The 25084-nt window shown below is 43.3% G+C and overlaps 1 protein-coding gene across 1 annotated transcript in view; it reads right to left on the minus strand.

Moving 5' to 3' along the window:
- Positions 1 to 25084, minus strand: part of ANKH (ANKH inorganic pyrophosphate transport regulator) — a 133850-nt gene that overhangs the window by 13026 nt on the left and 95740 nt on the right. Inside the window, exons 5-10 of the mRNA XM_044294729.1 lie at positions 24640 to 24810; positions 23580 to 23714; positions 21259 to 21351; positions 17454 to 17548; positions 9080 to 9210; positions 6063 to 6186 (exon numbers count right to left, since the gene is read on the minus strand). Of these exons, the coding sequence (XP_044150664.1) occupies positions 6063 to 6186; positions 9080 to 9210; positions 17454 to 17548; positions 21259 to 21351; positions 23580 to 23714; positions 24640 to 24810 (749 nt within the window). The remainder of the gene's footprint in view (positions 1 to 6062; positions 6187 to 9079; positions 9211 to 17453; positions 17549 to 21258; positions 21352 to 23579; positions 23715 to 24639; positions 24811 to 25084) is intronic.

The following is a 25084-nucleotide window of genomic DNA, read 5'->3' on the forward strand; positions in this document are numbered from 1 at the left end:
TCCTATTTTCAGCTACTTTGATGGTTTTCGAGTCCTATGTATTACCCGTACTCTCCTGTTTTTCTCTTCTCGTAGGTTGATGCCTGGTCCGGTGTTCCTGAATGCACTCTAGGGTGGATGTGTCCTTCCAATGCGTTTTTGTTTCCGGTTGTCATCTGCTCCGGTTGAGCTCGGGTTCTAGAGTTCGGTTCGTGGTTCCGGTTTGGAGTTGTTCCGTGCTGGTGGGAGTTGGTTCCAGTGTTCGTGTATGGTTCGGCTGATCACATCAAAGAAAGAGGATGATATGGATGAGGAGAGCCTATTTATGGACTGTCCATTGGGAGGGGTTCTACTGGGGGTTGTCCTTAATTTTTTATGTAAATTCTTTGCTGCTGTGATTTTGAGTAAAGAAAGAGTTATGCAATACTCGCCTCCGTGTCTTTAATAAAATCATGACTTTACGTCATAGAATAGGAAAATCATGCAATTGTCTATTGTTGTGACTTAGATGAAGATCAGCTCACATTTTATGACCAATTTGTGCAGAAATCCATATCATTCCAAAGGGTGCACATACTTTTTCTTGCAACTGTATTAGGTATCGCCGCATCCATAACAACCTGCTCTATAAAAATATCACAAGATCTAACCTGTCAGATGAACATTGTAAATAACAAAAAATAAAAACGGTGCCAAAACAGCTATTTTTTTGTTATCTTGCCTCACAAAAAGTGTAATATAGACCAACCAAAAAGCTTCCAAAATTGGGTCTTTTTTTGGAGTTTATACTTTAGGGGTGCATCAGGGGGTCTTCAAATGTGACATGCCAACTTAAAATTATCCCAGTGAAATCTGCTTCCTTTCCTTGTGCGCAATACTGTGTGCCCGTACAGCAGTTTACGGCCACATATGGGGTGTTTCTGTAAACTACAGAATCAAGGCAATAAATATTGAGTTTTGTTTGGCTGTTAACCCTTGCTTTGTTACTGGAAAAAATGGAAAATCTGCCAAAAAAGTGATATTCTGAAATTTCATCCCCATTTTCCATTAATTCTTGTGGAACACCTAGGGCCCCTTGCAGACGAGTGTTCCTCCCGCAGCCAGTCTGCATCGTAGCACCCGACCTGACCTCCCATCGCTGCCAGAAGTCACATAGCATTATATTGATTTATGATGCTATGTAACCCTTACAGTTCTGAAATGTATTGTATAACACGGGCAGCATTATGCAACATTCCAGAACTGTAAGGGTTACATAGCATCATATCAATATAATGCTATGTGACTCCTGGCAGCGATGGGAGGTCAGGCCGGGTGCTGCAATGCGGACTGGCTACGGGAGGAACACTCGTCTGCAAGGGGCCTAAAGGGTTAACAAAGTTTGTAAAATCAGTTTGGAATAGGGGTGTAGTTTCTAAAATGGGGTCATTTTGGGTGGTTTCTATTATATCAGCCTCACAAAGTGAATTCAGACCTGAACTGGTCCTTAAAAAGTGGGTTTTGGAAATTTTAAGAAAAACTTCAAGATTTGTTTCTAAACTTCTAAGCCTTCTAACTTCCCCAAAAAATAAAATGGCATTCACAAATTTATAAAAACATAAAGTAGACATATGGGGAATGTAACGTAATAACTATTTTTGGAGGTATTACTATCATAAAAGTAGAGAAATTGAAATTTGGAAATTTGCTAATTGTTCTAAATTTTTGGTAAATTTGCTATTCTTTTTATAAATAAAAAATAAATTTTATACTCAATTTTACCACTGTCATGAAGTACAATAGGTGACGAGAAAACAATCTCAGAATGGCCTGGATAAGTAAAAGTGTTTTAAACTTATTACCACATAAAGTGACACGTGATTTGCAAAAATCGGCCTGGGATTTAAGGTGAAAAATGGCTTGGTAGTGAGGGGGTTAAGGGGAAACATGTAAATGTATTGGAATGGCCTAGTCAAAGCACAGATCTTAATCCAATAGAAAATCTGTGGTCAGACTTAAAGATTGCTGCTCACAAGCACAAACCCTCCAACTTGAAGGAGCCGGAGCAGTTCTGCAAGAAGGAATGGGTAAAAGTCCCAGTGGTGAGATGTGGCAAGTTCATAGAGACTTATCCAAAGCGAATTGGAGCTGTGATTACCGCAAAAGGTGGCTCTACAAAGTATTGACTTTAGGGGGGGTGAATAGTTATGCACATTGACTTTTTCTGTTATTTTGTCCTATTTATTTGCTTCACAATAAAAAATTAAAATAAAAACACATCTTTAAAGTTGGCATGTTCAGTATATTAAATGATGCAAATCCTCAAACAATCCATGTTAATTCCAGGTTGTGAGGCACCAAAAAAAAAGCCAAGGGGGTGAATACTTTTGCAAGGCACTGTATATTATCTGGGTACTACCCCTCATATAGGTAAATGTTGGAAGGAATACACAGAGTCTTATATGCCATGTCTTACTGTACATTCATAAGAACTGTGCCTTGGAATCCTGAATTAACAATGAAATACGTAAAGTCCCAATTGTGTGCGCTGGGATTGTTACTACACATTTGGGATGGAAAAGTAGGCCGTTTTAAAAAACAATTCAGTAATGACTATTGTTAAAAAAACACAATGGAATAAGTCATAAAACAATGTGTGCGCCATATAAATCCCATCTGCACACAATAATAATCATTACTGTGCATTCATAGGAAGTGCACTACATAGCGGGAGGCACCTTCACATTTGAGGAGTGTGGTTCTACCACTTGAACCATTGTTATAGGACAGTGATGTCGAACCTTTTAGAGGCCGAGTGCCCAAACTGCAACCCAAAACCCACTTATTTATCGTAAAGTGCCAACACGGCAATTTAACCTGAATAGTATAGTTCAATATAGTATATCTTCCATGTAATTTACCATTTAGCTATTAAAGCCTGTCTGCATTCAGTGCCCGGCCTGCGCTGTTCATAGTGCGCCCTGCGCTGATGAATGGCAGGAAAAGTCTGAAGCATATTGGTACACCATAGACATTTTTCACAGTGCGGGTGCCCACAGAGAGGGCTCTGAGTGCTGCCTCTGGCACCCGTGCCATAGGTTCGCCATCACTGTTATAGGATATTCTATTTGTTATAACTTATCTCCTATCCACAGGATAGGGGATAACTATATTAGTGGGGTCCGATTACTGGAACCCCCACCAAGGCGACTACATACCCCTCCGAAAATGAATGGAGTGATAGGTCGGCCATGTGAACTGCCATTCCAGTCATCTCTATGGGAGTTCCAAATAGTCTCTAGAACTCAATACAGATAAATGGAGTGGCGGTGTGCACGTAGGACCTACCACTCCATTCATTTTGGGTGGCTTCCGAGGGGTATGTGGTACTCATTTTTGTGATCAGTGGGGCCCCAGCGGTAGGACCCCACTGATTTAATAGTTATCCTCGAATTTGAAGGCAATACCACTGTTAACGGCAAGTTTGTGTGGCTATTGGCTGCCATAGGTGGGCAGGTTTGCAGCCACTGCATCACAGATGCCCCACAGAAACCCAGGGTTATAGCTGATATGACTGGGAGTATCTATGACCTCTTATCATGTTTTTATTTTTATTTTTATACAATGCAGTAAACCACACTAATACATTCTAGTAAGACCCCACATAACAATTGCTGCTTTGTCTGAGGACCACCTTAAAGTCCTCTAAGATATCTCATGTTCCCTTTTCCTACCTGTCACCCATCAATGAACTACCAGAACTAAGTGCTATTTAATGTTCTGCTAAAACGTCCCAGTCTAAATAAAAGTCTCAGTTCTGTGTACATTGTGTTCCATATCAAACAGTCTTTAGTGCTTCATGAACAATGCTCTTTGTTTGTGTGCCACAATGATGAAAATGAAAGAGTCCATTTTTAGTGAATGTAGAGTGGACAGACACATTGACATTTAAAGGGTTGTCTCACTTCAGCAAGTGGCATTTATCATGTAGAGAAGGTTAATACAAGGCACTTACTAATGTATTGTGATTATCCATATTGCTTCCTTTGCTGGCTGGATTCATATTTCCATCACATTATACACTGCTTGTTTTCATGATTACGACCACCCCTCAATCCAGCAATGGTGGCCGCGCTCGCACACTATAGAAAATAAGTGCTGGGCTATGCACACTCCCATGGCCCGGCCACCAGAGAGGCAAGCACTTTTTCTATAGTGTGCAAGCACGGCCACTGCTGGATTGCAGGGTGGTCGTAACCATGGAAATGAGTGGTGTATAATGTTCTGGAAAAATGAATCCAGCCAGCAAAGGAAGCAATATGGACAATCACAATACATTAGTGTCTTTTATTAACTTTGTCTACATGATAAATGCCATTTGCTGAAGGGAGACAACCCCTTTAACCCTCTTGTTATCTGCCCCATTGCTAAAATCTTCTAGATCATTTGCTCAGTTCCCAGTTGTCAACTGAAATATTTCTGTTCCTGGAAACAGCTAGCTCAGACATGTCTCGTCTCTCCAACATATCAGGACACAGTAGTGTAATCTATTTATCTATCGTTATGAAGCGGATGTGGATCCACTGGGTCACTTGAACAGCTTTGGCTTGGGGCTACTCGTAAGGGCTTTATCTACGTGGCCACTACCTCATTGAGTAGTCACTGTTCAGGTGACAGCTCTCCCATAGGGGGTCAAGAGACATTGATGCGGAGCACCGAGGGATCAGGCAAAACCATAGTCAAGGACAGTGCAAGGTCAGGATGGGTATCTCAAGGTCAATACGGAGATAAGGCAAAGGTCAGGTGAGGCAGCAAAGGGTAAAATCTGGGAAACATGCAGAAATCGGTACACGGACAGAGGAATTTATAAACAGCATACCTTTGTAGGACACTAGCAAACTATAACCTACGTATAGCAGGTGGCAGAGCTATTGCAGTGACTGGGCCTATCAGGTCAGGGGGAAGGGATGCCATACAGGAGGAAAAAACTGGCTACCCTGTAACTAACTGTTTCCCCAATCGGAGTCTGAGAAGCCACATGTAGCTTTTAGACCCCCTTTCATGTAGCGCCGCAGGTATTGGCCACCTACAGTACATACGCCACGAGCATTAGCATCACCAGGGATTACTGGAGAATTACTAGAACTAGTAACTATGGTCTAAACCATATCAGCGGAATTGAATACTACAGTATAGCTTTATAATTAGACCATATATTTGAGTTTTCTTGTTTAATATACAATGTGACTCAACACCATCTATCATACACCACAAAAGGCTGGGGACCTCTGCTGTAAGCCAACATCTCATTCCTTATGCAGGGTGCACCATCCCTGATGAAGTGAACACAGACTGTAGGATGGCAGTATTTTGGTAGTTATGCCACCTATGTCTGCAAAGGGTAATAGATTACTCCTGGTGCACTGACGCTTCACTTCTGTACTTATGGTAGCTCTAATGATAGATATCAACATCAAAGATACATGCTGATAGCACACCTGCAGTGCCGAAGAAGGCTGGAGCATTAACAGTGTGCACTGCTTTACTATGAAGCAACAACTATGTAATTACTACTATACCGGGTAATTCACAATATGTGACCACATATTGTGTCACATGACAATGGGTATGTTACATGTAACATGTTCCTCCTGCAATTTTGGGAGTAACACTACCGTTTCACTTGCCCCTGTCCATAAGGAGTCATATCACATGACTGCACAAGACTGTACTAGCCTTTGATCCTCATCAGCACCGAGTCAGGGTCTTCTTAGCTATGTAATGTTCTATGAGCTCATCAGAGTGTGATCTGTAGGTAAATGTCTAACTCGACTCTGGACCAATAACTCAGTTTATAGTCATCTATAAGTGAAAAATGTAATGTATGATTACCCAGCGCCATTCTTTACCACTTCAATAGTAACTTTATGTTATGTACCTGGTGAAAGGTTATTGCATTTTATATATAGCGTGCAGTACAGACTGCACTCATCCATATAGCAGTTCTTTAAAGTACAGTAGGACATTAAGTGCACAAAGACGGCAGTGTAATCCAGTACTCAAGGTCAGGGTTTTCCATGCTGTTATGTGAAGAAGTAACTTACCCGAGATAAGGCAAGATAATAAGACTAGAGATGAGGACAATTATTCTTAATACAGAGCTTGGTGCCAGCACAAATGTCTTCTTGAGTGTCATCAGCCATCCAGTTAAGTGGGCCCGCACAGTCACTGAAGGAAGGAAAATCACAGTACACGATGATGCAAAACATTCGGAATACAGATCTGTGAATGCCTGTTACATAGTCATTAGCAAAAACTGCTGAACCTGTTGCCACTATTATACATGGGACTTTTGCATCACACCTAATTATTGAAAAATTATATAAAAACATATATATATGTTATGGGGCAAATTCCTGAAATAGGCTCAATCTGTAAGAAAAACAGGAAAAAATGTAATATACTCACCATGAAAATTTGGACTAGTTCTCACTGTCAATGCATCCAGAATTTGGGGGCTACTTTCTCTCCTTACAGAGACCACCTTAATGGGCGTGAGGAGACTTATAGGCCATTCATGCTCCTCTGGAATTCTGGGAGGAAAAGGGATGCAAATGAGCTCTTAACAAGCTCTGCCTCTTATGCCACCAGATGTAAGGCAGCTATCCAATAAGTCAATGTTTGACCCTTTAAACAGGCCTTGAGACATGACTTGGGTATTAAATAAGCCAGCACCTCATCTGCAGACAGCTTTTTCGTGGGTGATTGCCCCTCATCCGTGCAGAGCAGAGAGTACTGGCTTAACTAGGTGAGAGGCCTAAGTCAGAATTTGGGGGGTACTATCTCTCCTTATGGAGAGTGCCTTAATCAGCACGAGGAGGCACCATACATGCACCGATGGAAAGAAGGGATGCAAGTAGGTGGGTCACTTACAGGATACCTGCCTTACATCTGGTGGCATCAGAGGCAAAGCTTGCTAAGAGCTCATTTGCATACCGTGCATCCATAATGAGTGCTTACATCAATGACTGGACAATGCAAACATGATGATACATCACTATGGATGAAAATCACCTTGGCCAGTCCATTTGAGTGGTAGTTACATTACGTTTTATCATCCTCTTAATATTTTAGACTAATTAACCCCATAAAACATATTCATCAATTACCGTCTTTTTGGGTACAGCTCCTATGCAGAACTGTGTCTTCATGGTTACACATTGCATTACCCTGTGTAGTCATACTCCCTTCCCTTCGAGCTTGCATACAAAGAGAAGTACTAGAGTAACATATGCTTAAAGGCTCAGAATAATCAGGCTTTGCCATCTGTAACCATGGAGATAGCTAGGTCTGCGTAAGCGCCGTAGACACAAAACAGTAGGAGATTTTTAATGATGACTATTTTGCAATGTTGCTATTTATTTTCAAATGTATTTAAGCAATAAAATAGTTTCAAAGGTATTTTTTGACACGTCATAGTCATGCCGGCCAAACTTCACCAAAACCAAATCATTACTTTTGGTGAAGTTAAAGTGTCACAAAAAAATGTTATCTGCCACTTAAAACCAGATAGTAGCACATATCCTTTTTTTTCTAATCATTTTTTTATTTTTTCATGTTACAGATTTTTTTATTCCCTTTTCAGAACATGATTATGGGGGCGGCCATCTTGCCTGAGCTGTACTTAAAGGGTTTCTACCACCAGATTTGGTCCTATTTAGCTGACTGACACTAGCGATGATGTGCTAGTGTCAGCAGTCCATAACAGTGTTCTTACTTATCATCTGTCTGCTGCCGTTCACCTTAAAAACATACTTTTATAGATATGCTAATGAGCCCCTAGGTGCTATGTGGGCGTCATTAGCACCTAGAGGGCTCCGTCCACTAACCATTTGAGCCGCCCATCGCGTCCCTCCAGCCCGCCCGCTCGCTCCTGTTGATTGACGTGAAACTTCTCAGTATCTCGTACCAATTCCTGCGCCGTGCGCTTCTGTATTCGGCGCAGGCGCAGTGAGTGAATGCCGCGCTCCTGGTGCCGGCTTCCTCACTGTAACGTAGTTGGCGCAGGCGCAGTGAGGAAGCCTGCGCCGGGAGAATACAGAAGCGCACGGCGCAGGCGCGGGAATTGGTACGAGATACTGAGAAGTTTCAAGTCAATCAACAGGAGCGGGGCGGGCTGGAGGGACGCGATGGGCGGCTGAAATGGTTAGTGAACGGAGCCCTCTAGGTGCTAATGACGCCCACATAGCACCTAGAGGCTCATTAGCATATCTATAAAAGTATGTTTTTTAGGCCCCATGCACACGGCCGTGTTTCACAGCCGTGTGCGGGCCGTGGAACCGCGGCCTAGATCCCTCCTGAGAGCAGGAGCGCAAGGCGTCACTGGTTGCTATGACGCCGTGCGCTCCCTGCTGCCGACACAGTACAGTAATACACTGGTATAGATCATACCAGTGTATTACTGTATTGCGGCGGCAGCAGGGAGCGCACGGCGTCATAGCAACCAGTGAAACCGTGCGCTCCTGCTCTCAGGAGGGATCCAGGCCGCGGTTCCACGGCCAGCACATGGCTGTGAAACACGGCCGTGTGCATGGGGCCTAAGGTGAACGGCAGCAGACAGATGATAAGTAAGAACACTGTTATGGACTGCTGACACTAGCACATCGCTAGTGTCAGTCAGCTAAATAGGACCAAATCTGGTGGTAGAAACCCTTTAACAGTATTAAGAACATTTCTTTATGGCAGCCACATGGGCCATAGACACAATGGTCAGGAGCTGACCTCCTTGGCTTCTATGGAAGAGTTTTCTAGGCATGCTCTGTGGCCTGTACAGCACAGGAAATGACTGCTCAGCCAATCACTGTGGGCAGTGATTGGCTGTGTGGTTATTCCAGCGAGGAACCTGTGACGCAGCAGAATGATGGCAGCACAGGATTAATGAAGTGAGTATTGCTATATTTTTTTTTTTTAACCCATTTTGCTCCAAAACTTTTATCCACCTATCAATCCACAATCATCTGAACCCCACTGGTTTGAAACTTGCTGGGAAGGAGTCTTAGGTCTTAGAGAAGGTAGTTCTTAGGCAATATGTGGACTGAACATACCATACAATTTCTCTTACCTGGTACAGGGAAGAAGGAAAATATCCTCAAAGGAATCACGCAAAGCTCCGCAAATGCAAAATCGACTCCAATTATGTCAACAAGTATCTTCTCTGATACGTTTGGAGTCCAGAACATCACAAAACACAGCTAAGGGGCAGACAGAACATTTATAAATCGACCAAATCTTACAACTTTTGATACTCGGTAACAGCGTGGTAGGACATATTACAATTCAGACACGTTTGTGTTTCATGTAGTTCTCACCTTTGCCCGGCCTATTCTTCTGTGTTGGAAACTAGCAGCAAAGCATTAGTGGGGCTGTATAAATTAGAAATCACATGGCTCTTTGGAAGACCACCATTTTTTTGCCCATGGGCTGTACCCAATATTGCAGCTCAGTCCTATTCATCTGAATGGGACGGAGCTGCAATACCAGACACAGTCCATGGACAAGACTGGCAGTATTCCTGGAAGACATTTTACAACCGCTTGATTCTTCTGTTTAAAAGTTGCTTCTTTTTTGTGGATGTTTTTGAAAATACTGCTTGCTGAACATGAAGGACAACGGGAGAATAGAAACCCAACTTCAAATGTTTTATTGGATTTTATTTCACAAGCCTCAGTGCGAGATCATCTACTTGTTTGTCTGGACTTTTACTCCAGGAGCTTACACGGTGTGAGAGGAGTGGACTGGATACAAGGGTGAGCTGGATTTGTGTTGTTTTTTATTTTATTTTTTTGTCAAAGGTTTGGAGAACACCAAAAATCGGAAGAGGCTCTACCTAAACATTGCACTTAAAAATATGGGTGTCAGCTTGGATTACATAAAGGTTAAAATGATATTTTGCATTCAGCCTCCATTCAATGAGAGTCAAAGCTTAAGCTGAAAACAAGTCATGGATCCATATGTGAACAGATTTTTAAGTAGCATACTCGGAAAAGGGACGATGAAAGGAGGGCGTGCATGCTGAGGCCCTGGCAAAGAACTCTCCAATCCACTAATCTCAAGGAGAATCAGACTGTAATGATGCATATCACTTTGAAGATATAAATGCCAGTCAGCAAATGGAGAATTCAACGCTATTCTATGTCGGCAAATCACACTATCATTTCTGAGGGTTTTCAAGCTTGCAGCTGAGCCAAACTTCTAACTAGTATCTACAAGATATCATTTTATACAAATGTAATTCTGTATTCCAACATAATCATCAAAGCTTCAGTGTCTCAGCTGTAATCATACCCTTCTCCATTCTAGACAGCCTGTTATACTAAAACCTGTTCAGTTACTTCTATAGGAAAACCAAGGTGGGCTCTTCCTTATGAAAGCTAGGGCTGGAAAGTCGTGGAGGTGATGCTCCTAGCAACCAATTAGATTATACCTGTTTAAAGGGACCTATTTACAGTTTTGACCCTGCAAACCTGCTGACAGAGCTAGCTAATAGCCAGACGGAGCATGACAAACACACCTTTTGCAGATCTGTTTTTATTAGGGGTAGTGTGAATATGAACTTATATTCTGCCAGGAACTGACCCTGCAAATATACAGAGGGTGGAGCTTCACTGCTCTGTGCACTGAGCTGCCCCACAGCCCCTCCCCTCTAAGTGATAGCTGTAGTAGTCTCCTGGTTGGATGCTACAGCCATCACTCAGAGAAGGACATAAGGGCTTGCAGCTCACTACAGAGAGCACTTCACAATGAAACACCCCTAACTGCTGACTCCATTTAAAGGGCATATGTCAGCAGATATGTACCTATGACACTGGCTGACCTGTTTCATGTGCACTTGGCAGCTGAAGGCATTTGTGTTGGTCCCATGTTCATATGTGCCCGCATTGCTAAGGGGACGTTGCCATTACTCCTAGAGGCTCAGCTCTCCTGACAGGGGCAGGAAGTGTAAAACTAATCACATCTGCCTGGCCCTGTCACTTAAAGTAGAGAGGTTGCAGCAGTTGCTGAGAAAGCACATCCTCTGGGTGCAACGGAAATGCCCCCATTGCTCCTAGAGGCTCATTTGCATACATAAAAACTTTATTTTTCTCAGCAATGTGGGAACATATGAACATGGGAACAACACAGATGCCCTCAGCTGCCAAGCGCACGTGTAACAGGTCAGCCAGTTTCATAGGTACAAATCTGCTGACAGATGTCTTTCAATTTACAAAACCAGCATTCCTGCCAGTTTTCCCACTTCAATGCATGTACAGTAGTATTCCACAGTGCCCATTCATATCATATGTAATGCATGTTTCTAGCCAGTATGCCCGAGTAGCACTCATTCCCAGCAGTGGCTTTCCTTTTACACTGTGTAAAATGTAAATAAAAAGAGAATTCAATGATCTGTACATCTCTTAGGGCTCTTTCACACCTGCGTTCTTTCCTTCCGGCATAGAGTTCCGTCGTCGGGGCTCTATGCCGGAAGAATCCTGATCAGTTTTATCCTAATGCATTCTGAATGGATAGAAATCCGTTCAGGATGCATCAGGATGTCTTCAGTTCCGGACCGGAACGTTTTTTGGCCGGAGAAAATACCGCAGCATGCTGCGCTTTTTGCTCCGGCCAAAAATCCTGAAGACAAGGCCGGATCCGGAATTAATGCCCATTGAAAGGCATTGATCCGGATCCGGCCTTAAGCTAAACGTCGTTTCGGCGCATTGCCGGATCCGACGTTTAGCTTTTTCTTAATGGTTACCATGGCTAAAGTCCTGGCAGCCATGGTAAAGTGTAGTGGGGAGCGGGGGAGCAGCATACTTACCATCCGTGCGGCTCCCGGGGCGCTCCAGAGTGACGTCAGGGCGCCCCAAGCGCATGGATGACGTGATCGCATGGCACGTCATCCATGCGCATGGGGCGCTCTGACATCATTCTGGAGCGCCCCGGGAGCCGCACGGACTGTAAGTATACCGCTCCCCGCTACTACTATGGCAACCAGGACTTTAATAGCGTCCTGGGTGCCATAGTAACACTGAAAGCATTTTGAAGACTGATCCATCTTCAAATACTTTCAGTTCACTTGCGTTTTTCCGGATCCGGCGTGTAATTCCGGCAAGTGGAGTACACGCCGGATCCGGACAACGCAAGTGTGAAAGAGGCCTTAGACCCTATATTTTATTGACAGTAGATCATAGAACATATATCAGATGCTGAAAGTGAGACGTTTTACCATTTAATGAAATACAAACTCACTTAGAACTTGATGGCTGCAACACATCTGAAAAAAATTGGGACAGGGCCATGTCTTACCATTTTGTAGCACCCCCTCTTCTTCTAACAACAGTCTGTAAACACCTGGAAGTGAGGAGACCGATTGCTGGAGATTTGGGAGATGACTGTTGTCCCATTTCTGATCTAGTATTCTAGCTACTCAACAGTCCTGTATCTTCTTTTCCAGATTTTTCGTTTTATGATGCGCCAAATGTTTTCTATAGTGAAATGTACTGCACTGCAGGCTGGATGGGAGCTTTTTTTTGTTCTAAAACCTCTACTTACTGTTCAGCATTTATAGTGAGTTTCCAGATGTGTAAGATGCCCAAACCATAGGCACTAATGCAACCCCATACCATCATAAATGCAGGCTACTTAACTGTGTGCTGATAACAAGCTAGATGGCCCCTCTCCTCTTAAGTCTGCAGAACACAGCATTCATTTTGGGGAATTTGGGTCTTATTACTATTTCTATTAAGAATAATAATACTAGCGATAATAAAAATCAGTATATTAAGTCAGTGATTCTCATTTACAGAGATATGTTCTCAAGCTATATTAGATATCCTGTAGTGATATACAAAACAGCTAAATCTACAAAGGTACGTCCACACGTGCCTGAAAATACAGTGGAAAAAATCTGCTGCATTTTTGGCTGAGATTCTAAAGCAATAAAAAATTAGCAAAAATCGCATGGATTACATACATTTTTTGCTGCGGAAATGGCTGTGAACTTCACCCTTTTCCATCACAATACATAAATTGACATGCTACAGATTTCAAAATCAAAGGTGAATTTATCAATCAAGTCTATAGAGGGAAGAAAAAAAAAAGTAAAGCTATTGTCTGCCAGCAGTGAGTTATGCAGAAGGCTGCAGAGATTCATCCTCACGTGACTCTCTTTCCGCTTCTACCTCACTATTATAAGGGCTCATTGTGAGGAATATGGATTAATATTTACTGTCAGCCACGTCCCCACACCAGCCATCAGCTGAAAGGTAGCAGAGGTAGTGAGAGCTTCACCGGGGAGGGGCCTTGCTTCAAAGCCAGCAGATGGACGAGGACCTCTAGCAGTCCACCAGTACAATCAAATCTAGCAGACAGCATGGAACCGGCGATTTATAAGGAATTATGAATCCCCCGTCCATCCCAGACATAAGTCAAATATATTTAGGCGATCCTGGGGCAAAGATGAACATGCCCATGGTCATAGGTTGGAGGTCGGGTGCCAGGGAAGGGAGATATACATATCTCCCCACAGAAACCCAGTAACGGTACCATGCTTGGACTCTACTTGTAGCCAGAATCCAGGCGGGTCTGTTGGTCCCAGAACCATCTCCCTGTGACCTTCTGGTCGGGAGCTATGAACCCAAAAGGGTTTTATGGGTCATTGAGCTGCCAGGATCAGCAGGGGGGGGGGGGGACATTCCCAGAGGTGGGAAGAGGAGGGGATGGCTACAGTTTAAAAGGCTTGTGCCAGAAAGCGGGTGTATCTTTCTCTGAAAGGGGGTCACATCATGCCATGTGTTTGGAGAGACCTGGAAACTGCTGACATCACTGCACCACGTGACCGCAGCCAAGGACTATTCCACCATCATAACCCAAAGGAACATTCATCTACCCTGTTACTGACTTGTACTCTGTGTAATCCTGTTTGTACCATATTACCTGTATTTGTAACCTCAGACCACTGTATATATTCCTTGTGTATAGTGTGTTATCTAGTGTGCCCTTAAGGTGATTATATAATTTAATCTTGTGCTGTCTTGTAACTCGATCACGAATCCCCACGTCCGTGTTTCGGCCTAATTATAAGCTACCTCGGGTTGGTTTGTGACCCTATATAATCCCGTTAGTGGAGTGGGCTTATATCAAACGAGAAGTTGGTGGCAGATTTCCCGGGCTGAGAAAGCGCTATTTCACTGTGGACAGGAGGAGTCGGTGTAAACTGTACCAAGCTGACTTTACATGCTCCTTCGGGAGGGCGTAACATCACGTCTTGGTAACCAGTGACCATACCGCGTCTCGTGAGCTCAACGTAGTTGCAGTCAAGCGGGCACGAAGGGTGGTATGCCTCACACTCATGCACACGAACGTTGTTGTTTTGCGGGTCCTTTTTTCACTGATCCGTTGTTCTGTATCTGAGGTTTTTATTTCTCTGATTTAAGTCCTCTTCCGTTCTGTTATTCCACAAAACATATCCGTATGGATTCATTCCGTATGTGATCCTTTTTTTTGGATCGGAAATGGAAACAGTAACTTATTAATCACCAAACACATGAGCAGTATGGGCTGGGCATAGCATTTCTACAGTATGGATCCGCAAAATACCGATGAAATACGGATGACATACGGATGTGTTCCGCATGCGTTCCATATTTTTTGCAGACCCATTTACTTGAATGGGGCTTCGGACCGTGAGTTGCCGACAATAATAGAACATGCACTACTTTTTTGCGGAACAGAAATACAGAAACGGAATGCACGTGGAGTACCTTCAATTGTTTTTGCGGACCCATTGATGTGAATGGTTCAGAATACGGTCCGCAACAAAAACTGAAAGAAAATATGTTCGTGTGCATGAGCCCTAACATCGAGTAATAAAACATAGCTGTCGGGATCAGTAAGTGCTGATGCCAACAGGCTTTTTCAGCAGTTGTTCCACAGTGATTCAGCAACCTGCTCTGCCCACAAACACAGCAGCGTATTTACTACCTGACAGAGGCCAAAGGTCCATTGTATCCATTACGTGTTTCCAAGGGGGCATTCACACTATGTTTTGTGATTGCACTGGGAAAGCTGCAGGTGTACAGTAACCGCAGCCAAGAGTGTCCTTTTGGACTGGTAAACTATACTTATACATAGCAAAATAATGTTTCCTTGCACTGTGGCGAATGACGAACATATGCCACTGTACAGCTATACAACGGCATTTGTTGGGGGTATATGTCCGGGAACACTCCTGATATATACCTCTGCAGTACAAACTAAACTGGGTGTGAACAGAGCCTAAGTTATATTTTAGCTCTGAAAATCACATCATTACTTAACGGGGTTATCCAGGATTTTAAACTTGATGGTCTATCCTGTCACCCCAATTTTCGCTATTAAACAGGCTGACATTATAGATGTGAAAATGTCACCTGAATTTAACTCAGCATTTCTTTTATTTAAGTATAACCCAGTTTTTGTGTAATTTTAACTTTTATTATATGCAAATAAGCCTCTAGAGCTCAGTTCGCCCACCTCATTTCCACGCCCTTCTGTCTTGATTGACAGGGCCAGGCTAGCGTTGGTTCTCCTGAAGGCCCCGTCTGCTGTGTAAATCTCGCACCTGCGCCGACCTATTCAGTATTTGGCGCAGGTACAGTGCGAAAGCACTCATACGAATGCTACCTTCTCTGCTCTGTTTACCTGCTCACCGCAGCAATTTCAGTAGTAAGCAGGTGTAATTACAAGTATGGCGTCCCCATTCATTTCTATCGGACGGCTCTGTCTGTTCATGTGGATACTTGATCCTTTACCTAAATTTCCATGGTTACGACCACGCTGTAATCCATCAGCGTGGCCGTGCTTGCATACTATTAAAAAAAAAAGCACCCCCAGACGTCCTGAAATATTACAGAGCAGCAAGACTGGCCCAACTATTTTTAACTCATTTTGATAGGAAAAAACAACCACTATGGGTCTCACTAGAGATGTCTAACATGGCACCCTATACCTGGACAGCCTAATATGTATGGTTCCCTCATTACCATCGACCATCCGCACCACATCCCTTCTATCACATTACTCATTGATCCTCTGGAGGTCAGTGCGTTTTAAATATAAGTTACAGTCCACACCATCTCCACTGACCCCGATTTTTGGTAATCCACTGTTTCGCCCAGGTTTACATTACCCACCCTTCCAGTGGTGGATTAGCAAGAACTTATGCTCCCTACATAAATCCCTGCGAAGGGGAACACTGGAATTCAAGGGCGATTTTGTAGAGAAACACTCCCCTCTTGCGGGAGAACATTTCAATGTTAATAGGATTTTCTCCTTTCTCAATTCATTGGTTGGACCAACCCAAAAAATGGATTTTGCCCCTTTTGAAAGAACGATTGCTTACTCTCTATATAAGCAGGGACTATTATCCAGAATATATGGATTTCTTGATGTTCATCCAGAAGGGGTAAAGCTTCCTTATATGTTAGCATGGAAAAAGTGACATGGGTACGGAATCTTCTATCTCCACATGGTTTCAGCGCTCCCAGACGCTCACGAAGGGCTCCTGGCAGGTTACGCTGGCCGAAACCTCCATAAACATTCTGCACAGGACATACATGGTACCGTTCAAGCTACACCAAATATACCCAGAGGTCTCTCCGAAATGCTTCAGAGGGTGTGATGCGGATGGTACGATGCTACACATTTGGTGGAGCTGCACAGTGGTGAGGCGCTTTTGGGATCAGATTTGTTCCCTAATTGCCACTACCCTGGGCTGTAATTACTTCGCTACAATCCCACACTGCTTACTAGGTGACAGGCCTCCAGGGCTGTCCACACCCAAATTTAAGCTGTCGCAATTCATTTTGCTAGCTGCGAGAATTCACGTTGCCTTCAAATGGCGCACACCTTAACTTAGCCTTCAAGCGGTCATAGATAGGGTGAAAAAGTTGCTTCTTTGTGAGCGACTGTCGGCAATCAGGTCTGACACGATAGTTAATTTTGAGAAGGTCTGGGAGCCTTGGCTGTCATCCACGCATTCTGTGGACCTTAGGCACACTTTCACGCTATAATACGATAATTTTATACTGTACATTCACTCTGTATACTTGTCTTTCTTTGATGATGGATTGATCTGAATTGTATTTATTGTTCTGTTCTTCCTGACAAAACTTACTGCTCTTGCCTATTATGGACATTTTGATGCATACTGTAATAACCCACTGAAGCATGTTTGATTCATGCAATTTCAAATAAATGATTTTTTGAAACTAAAAAAAAAGCACCAGCCTATGTGAGCCCCCACAGTCCCGGTCACCAGAAAGGGTGTGGCCGGTGAGGTCCAGCTTTTTGGGGGTGAAGCCAGTGGCTACCCTAATTGCAGGGTGGTCGCAACCAGTGCTGTGTGCCCTCAAAGCTGTGCTAGATTACACAGTCCAGACACTCACAGTCAGCAGAATGAATAAATGTACTTACCTGTTAGTGAAAGAGCCATGCAGACAAAAGTGAAGTTCTTGATATGGGTTTTCGTCACCGAATTACCATTGCTAACCATTTTATTGCTTGGGTTATTCTAGAAACATCAGAATAAAAATAAAAAAATTATATTATTATCCTTATTTTTATTATTAGATGCATTTCATATGTTCTGCCACAAAAACATCATCTTCACACTTCAGTTATTTGGTTAGTTATTTCCTTCAGTTAAGGCTCATGTGTGCTGCCTGTGCCGTGCAGTGGGACTGCCCCAATGCACAGGCACTGTCCGTGTGGCCTGCGCTGGCGAATGCGGACCCATTTAAGTTGACTTGTTCCGCACCACAAAAAAAAAAACATGTTCTATTTTTTTGTGGTGCGGAGGCGCTCTGTAGTGCTTCAGTGGCCTTCCACTCCCTATTTTCTGCATTGCGGACCCATTCAAGTCAAAGGGCCCGTATCTGTGATGGTGCGCACACGACCTATCAATATCTTATTGGATTGAGCAAACCAGATTACCTGAAGCCCACACACAAACAGGGGGAGAACATGTAAACTCCATGCAGATGTTGCCTAGACCCCAGGGCAGCAAGGCAACAGTGCTATCCACTGAGCTACTGTGGTTTCAACTTTTTGAAATGTATGTACATGGTGAGTATTATTTTTAACATTTCTTTGCATTTAGGAGGATCAAGCAGGCTTTGTTGTGAACACAAAAAAAAAAATACAGTGGTGCTTCAAAGTTTGTGAACCCTTTAGAATTTTCTATAATTCACCAAAAAAATAAACATCTGATTTTCACAAAAGTCCTAAAAGTAGATAAAGATAATCAATCAAACAAATGAGTCAAAAATATTACACTTGGTCATTGATTTATTGAGGAAAATGGTCTTGACAAAAGTATGTGAACTTTTAGGATTAGTAGATAATCTGAAGCTGACATTAGCGTTAGGCTGAACATGCAGCTGCCGAGAGGGGAGCCCACTGTCAGTAACAGCAGGACTCCCCATACAGCAGGTAGAGATGGTTTTTCACTATCTCCTCCCTGCCTTCCCCATCACGCTATACACAGTGCTCAGTGCGATCATGTATTCGCTGGGGGCCCTGGAGTTTTATCAGACCCAGATCAGTTCTGAAGTGAGGTTGTACAGCACTGTATTCCTACTGTAACTGAGGCTACTATGTTGGCCCCAGTTTACAAGGGAAATCTGAAACATAAAAAAGTATATATAAAGTTAAATGTCTCCCAATGGTCTTGTATGAACTTATGGGGGTGTAAAGTGTAAAAAAAAAACCAAAAAAACATACAAATAAACCCCCATGCATCACTGAAAAAAGTGCAAAAGTTATTTACATAACCCAACAGAAAAGAATCATGGCTTTCAAAGACACAGATGCAAAAATGCGGAAAATGAATCAGTTCAAGAAGGGGGTTAAATGGCCTACTCATAAACCAATTAATAAATGGGATAACACTCAGGTGTGTTGCATTGGAAGTCTGGACGGATCCGTTTGGCTCCGCACGGCCAGGCGGACACCCGAACGGTGCAAGCTGCGTTCAGGTGTCCGCCTGCTGAGCGGAACGGACGCCAAACTGAGGCATACTGAGCGGATCCGCATCCACTCAGAATGCATTGGGGCTGTACGGATCCGTTCGGGGCCGCTTGTGAGAGCCTTCAAACGGAGCTCACAAGCGGAGCCCCGAACGCTAGTGTGAAAGTAGCCTTATTTAAAGGGGTTCTCGTAATTTATGTAAAAAATGAAACTTGGAAATCATATATTACAATCTCTTTCTAACATGGATATAGAGCTCTCCCTATTCATTGCTCTGCTACATACAGTTGCAAGAAAAAGTATGTGAACCCTTTGGAATGATATGGATTTCTGCACAAATTGGTCATACAATGTGATCTGATCTTCATCTAAGTCACAACAATAGACAATCACAGTCTGCTTAAACTAATAACACAAAGAATTAAATGTTACCATGTTTTTATTGAACGCACCATGTAAACATTCACAGTGCAGGTGGAAAAAGTATGTGAACCCCTAGACTACTGAGATCTCCAAGAGCTGTGAGCTGTGCTCTGCGATTGGCCAGCGCTACAGCCTAGGAGGAGGAGACGCCGAATAGAACAAGGGCAGTCTCCGCCTACTATAACCAAGTCCCTGAACATACCGGAGGACATAACGGGAGAACGGAGCGGCGCCCAGGGATAATAGTAAGTGCAGTGAGATCCCTGCGCGCCGTTGTATATGTCATGATACTTAGTTCACAATGTTTTTCCAGGTGAAAGGTCCTCTTTAAAGAGGTTGTCCAAGTTATTTTTACTGATGACCTATCTTCAGGATAGGTCATCAATATCAGATCAGCAGAGTCATACACCAGGCACCTCTGCTGATCAGCTGATTGAAGAGAAGGCATGAGCGGTGCCAGTGCTGCCTTCTCTTCATTGTTTACCTGCTCGCCATTGCAACAGCAGCAGTGAGCAGGTGTAATTACAACTAAGCCGTCCCATTCATTTCAATAGGACAGCTCGTTCCTAGACACATGGATTTACACATTGGATGTAATTTCACCTGCTCACCACTGCTTTTGCGGCGGCGAGCAGGCAAAGAATGAAGGGAAGGCTGCACTGGCAAGGATAGGTCATCAATAAAAATAACTTAAGACAACCCATTTAACCTCTAAAGGCCTGTCTCACATTAGTTAATATTAATGCCCATGAATCCACCATCAGGAAAACAGTGAACAGCAATGCTGGGTAACGCAGGATTGCAAGGAGAAATCAACTGCTTTCCAAAAAGAACATTGGAACAATGTTTTGTGGAGAAATTAGACCAAAATAGAACTTTTTGGTTTAAATGAGAAGGGTTATGCTCAGAGAAAGGAAAACACTACATTCCAGCATTAAAAATCTCATCCCATCTGTGAAACGTAGTGGTGGTAGTATCATGGTTTGGGCCTGTTTTGCTGTATCTGGGCAGGATAGCTGGCCATCATTGATGGAACAATGAGTTCTGAATTATACCTGCAAATTGTAAAAGAAAATGTCAGGACACCTGTCCATGAAATGAATCCCAAGAACGACCAACGACCCTAAGCACACAAGTTGATCTACCAATGAATGGTTAAAGAAGAATAAAGTTTTGGAATGGTCAAGTCAAAGTTCTGACATTTACCCAATGGAAGTGTTGTGGAAGGACCTGAAGCGAGCCATTCATGGAAGGAAACCCACCAACATAACAGAGCTTGTATGGAGGAATGGGTGGAAATTCCTCCAAGCCGATGTACACTACTAATCAGCAATTACCAAAAAAACTTGGGGGGGGGGGGGGTCCATTCACACGTCTGCAATTCCATTCCACATTTTGCAATTGCAGACAAGAACAGGCATTTTCTATTAAGTGTTGGCAAAATGCAGAACATACATTGCCGGTGTCCATGTTTTGCGGATCCGCGGATATGTGAATGGACCCATACTGAAAGCAATAGGTTACATACTTTTGCCACCCACAGACATGTGATACTGGATCATTTTCCGCAATAAATAAATGACCAAGTCTAATGTTTTTTGACTCATTTGTTTGATTTGCTTATCTTTATTTCCTTGTTAGGATGTGTCAAATTCATGCAGAAATATTGAAAATTCTGGAGGGTTCAAAAACTTTCAAGCACCACTGTATACTGAAATCAGCCCTAATACATAAAGCATAAGCCTATGCACATTGCAAGTAGAAAGGTCATCAAATGATGGGACTTAAAACAGACTCTGTACGAAGATTATTTGGATGATCTGATGTTACCTTGTCAAAAGCAGGATAGACAGCCCGGATCTCTGTTAGCCAGCCATACGGCATGTGTCCAACTGGGTATGTAGCAGTCAGGATTGCCACTGCCTGTGAATAATGGAGGTGACAGTGATTAATTATATATTGTATCACACTACAGGGGGGGAAGTGGGATGCCTGGACATAACTACATGGCTGTTCTTCATAGTCACAAAAGGAAACTGAAATACTGTACTACTGGCCCCAGGACAAACATAGTACTAGAAGATACATACTGACGTCTGCTAAAAAAAAAACTCGTTCCTCATATTATAGTTATCGGTTTGAGATTTCTGTAAGCGCTCAAAAAGGCCAGTGAGAACATCAGTTTATAAGGAATTGCAAAATGCTTGCAAAAAACGGTATACCCATGCATATCAGGCCAACATATAGCAAAATGACACTGTTAGCATATACCTGGTAAACGCCCTATGGGTATGATCTGCTTATAAGGTGGGCGCTTTCATGGAGCATTCAACAAGTTAGTTTATAAATGTGACGTGAACAAACCCTCTGATTCCTCCGTCAATACATGCCGTGAGACAAAACACCTGTAGTTATTTGTCCTTTTGTACCTCTAGGATAAGTTGGAATAATTTTGGCTATGTTTCCTGGCTGAGTCCCAGTGCCCCTCAGCTCATGCACTGCCTTTGTAGTGAATACTTCTTACAGAGCAAAATAGACTGCTGTTTGGCTTCAACAATTATATGACCAACCGGTGTCAAATTAGAGGAAGAGTTTGGTTCCAATATTCCAGCTATAGGTTCTGTAACAATTGTATTTAAGGGGAGAACAGGTGAATGGGAGCTGAGTTGCAGTAAGCCAACATTGTCACTTCACTTTGAACAAGGCCATGCTTCCATTCTCCGTGTTAGTTCCGGAGCAGTGTCTCAAGGAAAAGATGATTGTGGAGGTGCAGGGTGTCGGACCCCATCTATCTGATACTGATGACCTATCCTGAGGATAGGTTATCAATATCAGTAGCCTGGAAACTCCTTTAAAGCGGTTAGCCACGTTTTGGGGATTTTTGCAAACCCCTCTCCTTTCCTGGGCAGACCTGCCCTAACTGCCGCACTTGAGTCCCCCACTGTCAACATCCGTTTTTGACGCCGCTGCAGCCAATCGCTGGCTGCAGTAGTGGCCTGCTCCCTTTGTGTCATGCCAATTAGTCACATGACAGTGACTGCAGCCAGTGGTCCAGCGGCGGGGAACACGTAAGCATACTTCCCTCTGCAGGTCTGCCCAGGAGGGGTTTTGCAAAAAGCCCCCCAAACACTGGCCAACCCCTTTAATGCTTTCCTTTTATAATGAGAAGTTGTCTAATTTTCCAATCATCATTATTTACTTCTGACAAATATGTAACCTGGTTATATGTATAAGGGCAAGGCGACACTGGGCGGCAATGATGTGGCCAAAAACCCAAAGCAGCATGCGGTCGCTTCTGGTTTTAAATTGAATGTTAATGGGATTGTCCACTTTTTACCATTGATGACCTATCCTCAGGACAGGTCAACATCAGATCGGCGGGGGTCTGACTCCCAGCACCTCTGCCGATCAACAGTTTGAAGAGAAGGCAGCACTCGTATGAGCACTGCCTACTCTGCTGTATTTACCTGCTCGCCGCAGCAATTGCAGGTGTGGCATCCCAATCCCTATGGGATGTCTCTGTAGTATTCTATTGAACAGACAGAGCCGTACAATAGTAATGAATGGGGGTGCCATGCTTGTAATTACACCCGCTCAACACTGCAATTGTTGCGGCGAGCAGGTAAACAGAGCAGACAAGGCAGTGCTCGTAAAAGCATCTCCCACTCGAAGATCCCTGGTCGGATCATTCATGTGTATGCTCACTGTGTAAGGTGAAGAAACTGCCTTTAAAGGTCCTGAGATCTTGAAAACCTTGAGGAACTGATAGATAAATACTAGTATTTAATTGCTAAAACCGCTAATATCCTTTTACGTGAAGTAATACATAAAACTGTGCCAAGCACAGTCTAACATAATATTTTATATTATGACTATGAGCAACTATTTGGTTGGCCAAATACATAATAAAGGGAACTTGTCACCTGGTTTGGGCCCCTAAACCACCAGTATGCCTTTGGTTTCCAGTTCCAGCCCTGCCTATATCAAACCTGTCCATCCTAGCAAAGTAGATCCTTAGATCTTCAATTAGTATAGTTTGCAGGGATGGATGGGTTTCCTATGTGCCGGTTTGGCCCCCCAAACCCGATGACAGGTTCCCTTTAAGTCTTCTAAGTACCTACATTCCTCGGATATTGCTCAGCCTGACTCACCTCCGTTGCTGCAGCACTACCACCAAGATCACGAGAAACAAAGAGGTTAACAATGGGCCTGCTGATCCGCTGAGTAGCTAATATTAGTGCTAACGGCCACCAGAAACTCAGCATCTTCTTTATTGTGGCATCTCCCTGCAGTAAAAGAGAAACATATTCTATTAGAACAATGCTGAGAAGCACAAGGCTCCATGGACTGTTCTAGCATCCCAGAGCTAACGCACTTCTAGAGTTAAAGTAATGGAAATGTGTAGGTGCTGTCATTAAAGAGACATGAAGGAAGCACCAAAGGCTCCTCTTAACATAAAACTGCTAAAAAGACAGGTATGGAAAGGACAGCAGAATTATAACGAGTGCATGAAATGATGGAATGGAAAGTGCTCTCCTACCTTACTGTCTCCAGTGTATTTATTGCTGCAATGAACCACCCTGAGATGTGCATCAGCAATAACCCCTTCTCTGGATTCAGTAGAGACAGTCCATACCCCTCCCTGATGTGGCATGCATCAATCAGTGCCAGCAACCCTTCACTACTACAGACTCTCTCAGCAGCTGGCAGAAGCTCTGCTAAGCAAACAGTCCAGCCCCGCTTCTACATTCTTCAGAAGAATCCCCTAACGAATAGATGCAATAGGAAAGTGTGTTTTACTAGAGAATCCCTTTAATCTTTCCATCTCTTTATTCTGCAAGTTAAAATAGTGAGAGTTTGAGGCCCAGTGAATTCTGGTCCAGTTCACATCCTAATATTGGCTTCCATTTTATGTATAAACTAGGAGATACACCCAATCTATGTATCCCACTGTTCAGCGTATAGTGGGATACGTTCTCCATAAGGCCCTATTGTATAAAGGCGTATAACTGGGCGGTATATGTTTTTACCTGCGTACCATTGTATGGAAGAATTTAGGCTATGCTATTCTATGCCTTATTGTTGCAGAATACTGTTTAATATCGGCTGGATGGAGGCCAAAAGGACAACCTTTTTGGTCTCCATCAGTATTATGGAGCCCTATGGATAGTGCTAGCATGTAGATAGAGATTTGTATTCTGACATACTTACCCCCAGCTCTGGCCCACTACTCTCTGGAATTTTATCATGTATGTTCTTATAGTATCCCAAGCACAATGTGGTGCAGCGCACGAGTGCTCCTATGTATAAGGAGAGGATCGGGATGAGAAGTGGCTCCCTGCATTCCAAGTGACTGTGTAGCAGAATGGCAACAAACACAACCTATAAAGAGGGGAATAAAGAGCAGAATGCATTATTGATGGACATAACAGCACCTTCCATAATGTCAGACATTAATTATGCATGGGCACTTCATTGAGTACAGCTAGGACTAAGCACTGCTGGCATATCATATATTTACTAGAAAACACAGCTTTCTTATGATGGTATTACTTGATTCTTTTGAGTAGAATCGGTGAGAAACACGTACATGGAAGTAAAGAAACCGCTACACATTGTAGATGTAGAGCTTTCCAACATCCAGGAACACAACATT

This window comes from Bufo gargarizans, chromosome 5 (genome assembly GCF_014858855.1).
Source record: "Bufo gargarizans isolate SCDJY-AF-19 chromosome 5, ASM1485885v1, whole genome shotgun sequence".
Taxonomy (NCBI): Eukaryota; Metazoa; Chordata; class Amphibia; order Anura; family Bufonidae; genus Bufo; species Bufo gargarizans.